This window comes from Rhineura floridana, chromosome 8 (genome assembly GCF_030035675.1).
Source record: "Rhineura floridana isolate rRhiFlo1 chromosome 8, rRhiFlo1.hap2, whole genome shotgun sequence".
In the NCBI taxonomy this organism is placed as follows: Eukaryota; Metazoa; Chordata; class Lepidosauria; order Squamata; family Rhineuridae; genus Rhineura; species Rhineura floridana.
Window position 1 is genome coordinate 54,818,726 of NC_084487.1, and position 12,025 is coordinate 54,830,750.

General features: G+C 47.2%; 1 protein-coding gene across 1 annotated transcript in view; it reads right to left on the reverse strand.

Annotated features, from left to right (window-relative positions):
• The window catches only part of CFAP54 (cilia and flagella associated protein 54), a 272,916-nt gene that overhangs the window by 22,947 nt on the left and 237,944 nt on the right, over positions 1-12,025 (reverse strand). The window contains exons 61-62 of the mRNA XM_061582731.1: positions 1,385-1,496; positions 602-694 (exon numbers count right to left, since the gene is read on the reverse strand). Coding sequence (XP_061438715.1) covers positions 602-694; positions 1,385-1,496 — 205 coding nt within the window. The remainder of the gene's footprint in view (positions 1-601; positions 695-1,384; positions 1,497-12,025) is intronic.

Genomic DNA, 12,025 nt, shown 5'->3' on the forward strand with positions numbered 1-12,025 from the left:
TTATAAGGGGGAAAACTAATGCTCTGAGGGGGAAAAAATATTCCAAATAGAACCACTTGTATTTCCAAAACCACACTCCCAAGACTTCAGCATACACAGTCTAAAACAGATTAAAATAAGCCAGAAGAGCACCAGTGATATCAGGTCCACTTCAAGCAAGGCATGAAAAACCAACTGTCACTCTGAGGGAGGGGCAGCTCAGAGGATCTCTTACAATGGTGATGTTTTTCCTGCCTTCAAGTGACTGGAGGTAGACAACCCACCTGAGGTGTCCTAGTAGCTACCTGAGAAAATTTAAAGTTCCCTCGCTCATTTCCAATTATAATTTGAAAACAATGTTAATGGTTGTATTATTGAAATTAACTGTTCCTTTTGCTCAAGTTGTAGCCAAGACAGTTTCTCATTTATACAAGTTATTGACTAATGTGGAAAGTACAGAAGATTTCTCATAAACTGAAAATTATCAAGTACTGCCACCATTATGCCATTTTTCTTGTCTCCCTAAAATGTAAACTATGGAATGTTTGATTTTTTTTCTTCAAGAGACTAGCTGAATATTTATTAAACAAAGATATGTAAAATTACAAAAAAAAGTCCAAACCTGTGCAGCAGCTCGTATTGCAATCCAGGCCTGCACTCTGTACATTTCCAGGGCTGTAATTTCCTCTGAGCTAACACGGTGTCTGCTGGCGGGCTAAATTTAACACAAGTTCCAATTTAATTTAGCAGGAAATGACAAAACAAATATGGAAAAGCACCCACAACATTCTTAAAACCACCAACCTTCTGTAAAAACCTCTGAAATACCACGAAAAAACAATTCTGAATTCTGTGCATAGCTACAGAAATTAAAGCTGAAACAGAGGGTAACCGAACTCATTATGTTTAGCCACTTAATTCATGGTATAGTGCTGAGGATCCAAGAGGCCCTTCAGTATTTAGAAATTAAAATAGTCTTTCTTTTTTTATATACTTAGGGCCTCAATTTAACACAAAATCAGGCAACAGTCATTATAGTAATAAAGAGCTCCAATTCCTCATTTCAAAGGGTTAGTGCATCCACAGGGGTTTGGATATGGTGATTCAGTAGATCTGAACAATAAACTCCACAAGGCAGCCAAGCTGATCCACATGGAGGATTGCAGGAGTCAACATGCCACAGTCCAGTGGGAATAAGTGATGCTCAAAGCCATTAAAAAACTAAAGCTCAATCCTACTCCCACTTACCTGGGAGTAAGACTCATTTAATTCAACAGAACTTACTTCTTAGACATGGTTAGGGCACTGTAAATAGCCAAGTTCAGGCAGTGTTTCCTGCACTTGTAGCTTAGACCCAAAGCTGTTGTGTGGGCATGCCCTTAATTTTAAAAAAAATAGTGCATACCCTTGGTTTAAATGTTCTTCCCTTTAGTGTGCCAGATGTTGGAGACTCCTCCTTGTTTGTAATTAAATAAAAATATAGCAATGCTACCTCCATGTATGATTTTCTTATCAATCTGCAAAACAAACAAACCCACCAACCTTATAACAGAATTTAACACAAATCATTATTACTTGGAAAGAGATTTTTCATATCATGACAAAGGTGAAGATTCCTACACTGTGCTGGTTACTTATACAACTATCACCTTGTTTCCATTTCTATCCCATGCTTCATCAAATGTCCCAGGGTGGTTTCAATATAAAATGGACCATTGGTCTCACCTGAAGGGTGATTTTCATAGGAGGAATGCCATCAAGCGGGTTATAGCTCCACCTATCGTCCGAAGGCAAGAATGTTTTTGAAGTCAAGACTAGGGGCGTCAGGCCCCTCCCACTCTCCAGTTCATTTGCAGCGAGTCCAAAGAGGGAAATCTAAAAATGCAGGAGAAAAAGGCCGACGGGCCTACCAGCAAAGACATAACGTAACAGCAATATTCATAATAAAATGATTCTAACATAGCGATATAATCTTAATATCAATCTTGACTTCACTAGTAAATCAAAATATAATAGCGTAACAGGAATATATGAAAAACCCCAAAAAATATCTAGGTATCCTCCAACTGGGAGGGTCGTGATGGCATTCCTCCTATAAAAATCACCCTTCAGGTGAGACCAATGGTCCATTTTCCATAGGAGGAATGCCATCAAGCGGGATGTACCAAAGCAGCCCATAACAGGGAGGGACCACCCACATCCTAATCATCATTAAGAACCTGTTGCAACACTCGTCTGCCAAAAGAAGCATCGGTAGAGGCATAACGGTCTATTTTGTAATGCCTTATAAACGAGTGTGGGGTAGACCAAACAGCAGCTCTGCAAATATCAGCAACAGGAGCGTTGGTAGCAAAAGCAGCCGTAGTGGCCGCTGACCTAGTGGAATGAGCTGTTATACTAGCTGGAACTGGAAGCTTAAGGGACTCATAAGCTAAGGTAATACATGCACGCAACCAGCGGGATAAGGTGGAATTAGCTACTTTATGCCCCATAGACCTTGGATGAAAGGATACAAACAAAGACTCAGTTCGTCGTATCTCCTGGGTCCTAGACAGGTAAGTCTTGAGAGCCCTCTGAACATCCAATGAATGCCAAGCCTTCTCTAGAGGATGGGTAGGATTCAGACAAAATGAAGGAAGAACAATGTCCTGGTTACAGTGGAAAACTGAATTGACCTTGGAACAGAAGGAAGGATCAGTTTTCAGCACAACACAGTCCTTGTGAAAGACACAGAGATGGCGGGCGGAAGACAATGCGCCCAGTTCCGAAACTCGTCTGGCAGAAGTGATCGCGATGAGGAACAGGACCTTAAATGACAACAGACGTAAAGGCACAGTCCTGAGGGGCTCAAACGGAGGGCGTTGTAACGCCTGTAGAACCTTCGACAAACTCCATGAGGGAAAACGGTGGAGGTACAGCCGGTGAGCGTACAGTGGTTCCCCTCAGAAAACGTTTGTAGGTGTAGGTGTATGTGGGTTGCTGCTGGCTGTCGCTGCTTGGGCTGGATGCGTTTTTTCTTGCGGCCTTGGCGCTGCGGACTCGAGTGCTGCTGTTGTGGCCTCCGGGGCCGTCTCACCGCGGCCGAGCTGCTGAGTTGCTTTTCCCTTGCGGCCTCTGGCGCCGCGGACTCGAGTGCTGCTTATTGCAGCCTCTGGGGCCGTTGCCGCCGGGTCCGGGTGCTGTGCTGTGCCGCCGGGCCACTTGCTGGCTTCGGGTCACCGCTGCCGCTGGGTGTGTCGGGCTGCTGGTGTCGCTGGCGCTGCGCCCCTTCTGGACTGCTGCCTGGGCTTGGGTGTCGCTGCCTGCCCTGGCCCCTCCTGGATTGCCGCTTGTGGCGCTTTGGACTGTCGCTGGCTTGGACTGGGTCACCATTGCCGCTGCTGTGTGTCCGGGCGCCACGGCCTTGCCTGGTGCGGTCGTGGGCCGCTACTGGGTTGCTGCTGGGGCGGCCGTTATTACCATCTGCCGGTTGCTGGAGTGTGGCGGCTGTTGCTGGCGATCTTCGCACACTTACTATCTGGCTGTGGGCTTGCTGCTCTCGTTGGGTTAGACGTGCTGTGGCTGTTTCCATTGCCGAAGATTGTCACGGATCATCATTGCGGTTCGTGGCTCCCCAAGACGTTAACATCTCTATTGTGAACTGGCTGGTGGTCTGATAAGAACTAGGCGTTACTGAAGATCAAGCTGAAGAAGATTCTACAGCTGGCTGCTTTTATATTATAGACTGTGGTTATGAATGGATTCTATGTATGATTGAATGAGTGAATGCAATTGAATGAATGGATACGTAGACTCAGATGGATGAGATATAGTTATACTACCATTACTGCCATTATTGTTATATTTATTTAAGGCTAGGAATTAGTTCGGACTGGATATCTGTATTGGATATCTATTGTTCATGGAAATAGGTATGGGCATTTAATATTCCAATTCCCATCCTATATTTTTAGCAGTTACTATAGTCTTTATAGTTTATAGTGATTAGAGGAGTAGATAAATTGACATTAATTAACTTCGTGAGACAGTGGTACTCTACGAACTTATAGGGAACAGGTTCTGGATCTTGATCCAGACCTGGATTCAATCTCAGAATTGATCCAATTCAACGGCGTCTGGGGATAGGGACATGTGTAGATCTGGGGGGGATGTGACAAAAAGGGATGGGGGCCAAGGCATACAAACATTGGGCGGCAGACGATGGAGTGGTTCTGGAGGCAGACCATGTCAGAATAGAGGAACAAGGGATAGATGCATAATATCCATCCCTTGTTCCAGGTCTGCCCATAACCCAAAGATAACTGGGGGATGCAAGATTCCAACCAACCTTCATTTGCTGCTGTGTAATGCCAGGTCTGTGGTACAGAAAACATCGTGCATCCATGATATGATCTTGGATGAATCTGCAGACCTGGCATGTATAACAGAGACCTGGCTGGACGAAGCCTCGGCACCTATTCTAGAGGCGATGTGCCCGCCGGGTTTCCGTTATGCACATCAGCCGAGGGAAGGAAGGCGGGGAGGGGGAGTGGCTGTCATCTATTGGGAGTCCTTGGTCTTTGCCAGGTCTCCTCTCCATGGGACCAAGTTTGTTGACTGCATGTACTGGAGGTTGGGCCCGAAGGGCAGTTTAGGGATCCTGCTTGTGTACCGCCCGCCTCGCTGCACGGCAGAATCCCTGGCCGAGGTGCTAGAGGTGGTCTCGGGTGTGCGCATGATGTCCCCAGAATTGTTGGTGGTGGGTGACTTCAATGTGCACGCCAAGACCACTCTCAATGGAGCCCCTCGGGATTTCCTAGAAACCATGACTTCCTGGGAACTGCACCTTAGTAATGCTGAGCCCACCCATGTAGCCGGTCATGCTCTCGACCTTGTATTTGTCCTGGGAGAGGAGAAAAGTGCTCTGAAGTTAGGGGCCATTACTTTTACCCGTGTCATGGTCAGACCACTATTTGGTAAACGTAGACTTCTCGATGCCGCACACCCTCTGCAAAGGCACAGGACCTATTAGAATAGTCCGCCCCAGGCGCCTGATGGATCCAGAAGGATTCCTGACTGCGCTGGGGGATTTGGAACTTGCTGGAGGTCATTCAGTCGATGTCCTGGTGATGGAGTGGAATACAAGGATCACCGGAACATTAGACCGAGTGGCCCCGAAACATCCCCTCCCCCTGGAAAGATCCCAGACAGCACCATGGTACACACCACGGTTGCGTGTTCTGAGGCAGGAGGTGAGACGACTAGAACGCCGGTGGCGTAAGTCCTGCTCCGAAGATGCCCGGACACAAGTTAGAGCAGCAGTAGCTGCCTATCATGTGGCAATAAAGGCAACAAAGAAAGATTACTTTGCTGCCTCTATTGCATCAGCAGAGTGCTGTCCCAGGAGATTATTCCAAGTGGTCCGAAGCCTGGTCGGTCCAGTTGCTCAGGAACCCTTGGAATATTCAAAGGCCTCCTGTGACAATTTAGCAAAACACTTTGCTGATAAAATCGAACATCTGAGAAGCTCGATTTCGCATACCGTGAATGCAGACAGTGGACCAGAGTGAACCAGTCATAATGTGATCCAATGGGATCGGTTTCGGCCTCTTCCTTCTGAGGATGTGGACAAGGTGTTGTCAACTGTGAAACCTACCACCTGTTTCCTTGATCCATGCCCATCATGGCTCGTGATGAGCTGTAAAGAGAGATTGGGCGAGGGGATCAAGGCGGTGGTAAATGCATCCTTGAATGAGGGTGTATTGCCATTAGCCCTCAAGGAGGCAATTATAAAGCCCATCTTGAAAAAGCCCTCCTTGGATCCCCAAGATCTAAACAACTTTCGCCCAATTTCTAATTTACCATTCTTGGGCAAGGTCATTGAACGAGTGGTGGCCAATCAGCTGTCAGCGCACTTGGATGAAACAGATTATTTAGATCCATACCAATCGGGTTTCAGGACTGGACATGGAACTGAAACAGCCTTGGTCGCTCTGGTGGATGATATGAGAATGGCACTAGATAGGGGAGAATTCACCTTTCTGGTCCTCCTTGATCTCTCAGCGGCTTTTGATACTGTCGACCATGGTATCTTACTTGATCGTCTGGAGGGATTGGGAATAGGAGGCACAGTATTAAACTGGTTCCGTTCCTTTCTCTCCGATAGACACCAGCAGGTGGCATTGGGAGATGAGGTTTCAGACCCTTGGCCCCTCAACTGCGGTGTGCCACAGGGCTCTATCCTTTCTCCCATGCTATTTAACATTTATGTAAAACCGCTGGGAGCTATCATCAGGAGGTTTGGGCTGCAGTGCCACCAATATGCGGATGACACTCAGCTCTACCTCTCATTTAAGTCCTCACCAGAGTTGGCTGTGGAGACCATGTCCAAGTGCCTGGAATCCGTGAGTGGATGGATGGGAAGAAACAGGCTAAAGATGAATCCTGATAAAACGGAGGTACTGCTCGTGGGAGACAAAGGAGGGTTGGGAAATATTGACCTGGTGTTTAATGGGGTAAAACTGCCCCTGAAGGACCAGGTCCGCAGCCTCGGGGTGATCCTTGATTCCAGGCTGACCATGGAGGCTCAGGTTTCATCGGTATGCCGGGCAGCTTGGGGTCAATTGCGTCTCATCCGAAGGCTGCAACCCTACCTTCCTGTCCACCAGCTCCCACTCGTAGTACATGCTCTGGTCACCTCTCGTTTAGACTACTGCAATTCGCTCTACATGGGGTTACCCTTGAAAACAGTCCGGAAATTACAACTGGTACAAAACACGGCGGCTCATTTACTTACGAATAGCCGCCGTTATGATCATATTACCCCAGTGTTATACAATCTTCACTGGCTTCCAGTTATTTTCCAGGCTCAATTCAAGGTGTTGGTATTAACCTTTAAATCCCTATACGGTTTCAGCCCAGTATACCTGAAAGAGCGCCTCCAACGTCATAAAGTGTGCCGCCCTACAAGATCTGCCACTCAGGGCCTTCTCTCGGTTCCACCGACTAAAGTAGCTAGTTTGGTGAGGACTCGAGAGAGGGCTTTTTCTGTAGCAGCCCCCACGATTTGGAACTCCCTCCCAATGGATCTTCGACATGCCCCTTCCCTAGATATATTTCGCCGGGGCCTGAAAACTTGGCTTTTCCATCAGGCCTTTACGACCTTTGAGACTTCCAAGGTGAACTAGTTCTAGAACTGTAATATGAACAATCTACTAAATACTGTAATTTTTGCATTGTACTGTACTGGCTATATTGTTTATTGTATTTTATCATGTTTTATTGTATGCCACCTAGAGTGGCCACTGGCTAGATAGGCGCCCTATAAATTAAAGTTTATTATTATTATTATTATTATTATTATTATTATTATTAGGGGCAGCAGTGGAGGACACAGAGAATGGACGACAGAGTGGACGCATGTCGACGTAAGGTGTTGGGTCTGAGTCCCATCATGAGACCCCTATGAAGGTATTGTAGCACCAGTTGTATTGTGGCCTGGGAAGGATCGAGGTGCTGGGACTGACACCACCTGGAGAATGCCACCCAAGTATGTTGATATACACGAGTGGTGGATGGTCGTCTCGAGGCCAGGATAATGTCAATGACAGCGTCAGACAGGCCAGCAGACCTTAAATGTCCCCGTTCAAAAGCCACGCTGTTAGCTTGAGCCAATTGGGATCCTGATGCAATATTGGGCCCTGGGATAAGAGGTCTGGTCTGACCAGGAGTGTCCAAGGGTCTGACACCGACATGGCAAGGAGATCCGAGAACCACGGTCGACGGGGCCAATATGGAGCTATCAGAACCAGCTTGGCCCTCTTGCGCGGCACCTTCCTCAAGGTTCTGGCTAACAGTGGTACTGGAGGGAAGGCGTACAATAGGCCCTCCGGCCACGGTAGCGACAGGGCATCCACCGCTTCCGTTGTCGTGTCCAGGTATCGAGCGAAGTACCTGGGTAGCTGACAATTGCGACTGGAGGCAAATAGGTCAACTGAGAAGGCGCCGAACCGACACTGGAGAAGATGGAAAACGGTCGGATGAAGTTTCCATTCTCCCGGGAACACCTGTTGTCTGTGTCGTGCTGCGGAATGTTAGCGTTTGCTGGCCCAAGGTACCCAGGCTTGACTCGGATATCCAGAGAACAAACAGGCTCAGACAGTTGAAAGTTTTAAGAGTCTTTACTGACACAAGACTATGCACTACACATAAATCCAGCTCCTTCTGACTTCTACCACAACCCCCACACTTTGCTTCGGTTTCCCCAGCATTATATACACAAACCGTGCCCTTGCTAGCAACATCTGCTATTTCGGCCTTGGCACTTCTCTGCTGCTGGTTTAACCCTATAACAGCTGGTTTTTCACTGTCTTTGTGGAAACACACATTTCATTATTCTCCTGAGTGGTCAACAGCCCCCACCTCCATAAAGACAGTTACATTTCATTTGCATATTTGATAAACCTTATTACAATGCATCTATTTCCATTACAGTGCATTTTTCATTTTCACATTCAGCATTTACATTTCCAGTTTTCCTTTATTTACACACATGAGGTTTCATACATGTCATGTACAGAGTATCACCATCTGTTTCTTTGTCTGTGTATGAGTCTTGGCCTTTGACATTTCCCACTTTAAACCTATCTGGAGGCCTTCCTAAATTAGCTCTCTCAGAGCGTCTTAATGGTAGAGTAGGCACAACTTCCTCTGTGCCACTACTAGTACCAGGCATTTCATCTTCTTTCACCTCCTGTGTTGCGTGTGCGTTTTGTGATCCATTCAACTCAACACTTTTGTTTTGTTCCCACTCCTGACCTGGAACCTTTATGCTTCTGCTAAGCACTACTTGCCTTTGCTCAGGCACCCACACTCTGTAATACGTGTTTTGATAACCAAGCACATGTCCCTTTTGTGCCCTTGGGGCCAGTTTCCCTTGCCTTTTTCCTTTAGGTACGTGCACCCAGCATTTCGCCCCAAATTGTGCAATGTGAGTCAACCTTGGCTTCTTTCCTGTAAGCTTGTCATAAGGTGACATACCGAGGGCTCTATGCAACAGCCTGTTTTGAATATATGCAGCGTACAGGATGCATTTTCCCCCAAAAGCGTTTGTCAATTCTGAATCATTAAGCATGGCTCTCGTAGCCTCTTGCAGTGACCTATTTTTTCTCTCCGCGGTCCCGTTCTGAAATGGCTTTTGCTCTGTGCCTTTACTCTCCAGGTATTCTTGCAATGCTTTGCCTGTGAATTCACCCCCCTGATCAGAACGTATTCCCTTTATAGTAACACCATGTTGCACCTCTACTTTATTTATAAACATGCGCAGTTTCTTCTCTGCCTCCGCTGTTCCCCTAAGCAGATAAATGGTGCAATACCTGGTGTAATCATCCACTAGAACCATAAAGTACTTTGCACCTCCTTTCGACGTCTGCAATGGTCCTGACAAATCTATGTGAATTAACTGATATGGTGCATCTGTTGTGCATTTTGCTTCCTTGTTTATAGGTGCTACCATGGCTTTGGCTTTGTTACATGCATCACAATCATACACTTGCCCACACTCCTTCAGGTTCATATTCTCACTATGACTAGGAGTTTTCGTTATAGTTTCATAATTAGCATGTCCTAGCTTTCTGTGCCATTGATGCATGCAGCTTTCATGTGACTGTCTGTTTGCACTTAATGTAGCACACCCTGCGTGTTTACTTTGAATGACAAAGAGAGCGTCTTTCAGGCACCCCTGCATACAGACCTCTTCACCCTTTCGTACAGTACACTTCCCATTTGCAAATGTTACAGTGTAACCCATGTCATTCAACTTCTTAACTGACAATATATTATATTCTAACTGTGGCACATATAATACATCAGTTATGATTGTTTTCAGCTTACATAATTTCACTGTTCCACATCCCAAAACGTCCCGTTTTGATCTATCCGCCAAAACAACAGTTTCTGTCACAGATTTCGAAGTGTTAAATAAGTTCAAGTTCATTACCAAACAGTGGGTTGCCCCCAAATCCAGCACCCACTCAGTGCTTTCAGATTTATGAGTCTCTGCACTCACTAATTGCACGCTTGATTGCTGCCAGCCTCGTCCTCTCCGTTTGGCTGCACAGTCTCTCTGCAAATGTGTTTTCGCACCACAGGAATAACATGCTTTCAGTCCGTTTGCTGTGTCTTTGAAGTACGTCTTCTTACTTCCCTTTGGCTCCGTCTTTTGGGCCTCCCTTCTCCTCTCCCATTCCTGAAGAAGTTTGCCCATAACATACTGCTCCATCAATCCCGCATCAGGCATCGCCTCCTGTTTATGATAGTAGTTATGCGGTCTAGAGACAGGAACACCGTCGCCTGCAGGGTGTCCAACATTGCCCCTAGATGCTGTAGGCGTTGGGCTGGTTGGAGATGGCTTTTGTCGAAGTTGACTAGCCAGCCGTGGGCCTGTAAGACATGGAGCGTGAGCGTTAGATGGCGATGAGCCAGCTCCCTGGAACTCACCCGTATTAGAAGATCGTCCAGATAGGGGTAGATATGAACCCCTTGAATCCGAAGGTAAGCCACTAGTATGAGTAGCACCTTGGTAAATACTCTCGGGGCAGATGAAAGACCGAACGGCATCGCTCGATATTGAAAATGCTGGGAGCCAAAGGCAAACCAAAGGAATTTTCTGTGGGCTATGCAAATAGGCACATGGAGATACGCTTCCTTTAGGTCGACAGAAGCCAGGAAGTCTCCTTCGTGCAGGCTTTCTGTAATGGAGTGGAGGGATTCCATTTTGAACCTTCGATACTTTACAAAACGGTTAATGAACTTGAGGTCCAATACCGCCCTCCATGACAGATCTCATTTGGGCACACCAAATAGGAGGGAGTATATCCCTTCTGACCTCTCTGTAGTAGGGACCGGCTCTATCGTCGCTATGTCCAAGAGTTGATGTATGGCTGTTTGCATGATGTAGTGCCTGGCTGGTGCCCTGGGACAAGGGGAGGGATGAAATCTGTCTGGGGGTGTTGCCCAAAACTCAAGTACATATCCATAACAAAAAAGTTCTCTGATCCAGGAGACCTGAGTCAGATGCAGCCAATGTTCTCCAAACAGAAGCAGTCTGCCCCCAACCGGTAGTGCGTTAGTACTGTCTGCGCTGGTGAGACCCTCCCGTATGAGGACATTGAGGACCTTCTGCGCCCCTGGTACTGACCTCTGCCTGGGAAGCATCTGTTCCAGACTCCCCTGGAGGAGCGGAAATCATATGTTGGGAAATCGCAGCCTCGTCCCCCAGGTCGCGTTCCTCGAAAGGGCTGAGACGTGCGGTACGAGGCGAAACATCTGAAGGTCTGCGCTCAACGTTTCTGACAGTGGCCAAGACAGGCTTTCGAGCATTCTTGGGGTCAACAAGCACTGCCTTTAGGGCTTCCTTGACGAAGAGTAATGAGCCGGAATAAGGTGCCCGTGATAGATTAACTCTGGCTGTAGAGTCAGCTTGCCAGTGACGAAGCCAGAGGGTCCGTCGGGCAACAACCTGAGCTGCCATAGCGCATGCTCCTAGCTGATTTGCATCAAGGGTGGCATCAGCCACAAAAGCAGCTGTCTTGCGCAATTTTATCAGTGATCTTTGCAGAGAAACAGGATCTGGATTAGGATCCTCTAAGAGGTCATCCAACCACATCATCGCTGCCCTGGAAAAAATAGAGGCTGATGTAGAGGCACGCATAGAGAAGGCGGTGGCCTCATGATTCTTGCGTAAGGCAAAGTCCAGTCTCCGCTCAGTGGCGTCCTTTAAATGAGAATCTCCTTCACTTGGCAAAAGGGATCTGGAAACTAGGCTGGAAATCGGCTCATCTATGCCAGGGACGGCCAGTCTGTTAGTAAAGTCCGGAGCCAAAGAATAAAGTCTGTCTACAAGGGCATTAAAGCGACGTGCTTGTAAAGGGTGAGACCATTCGTCCTTGGCCAGTTTAGCAATGGGATCTGGCACAGGAAGATAATGCTTCGCTGGTGTGGGGGATTTCAACACCCTGGCCCCTTTTATAGCGGGAGTGGCAGCTGCAGTTTGCGTAGATTGAAGACC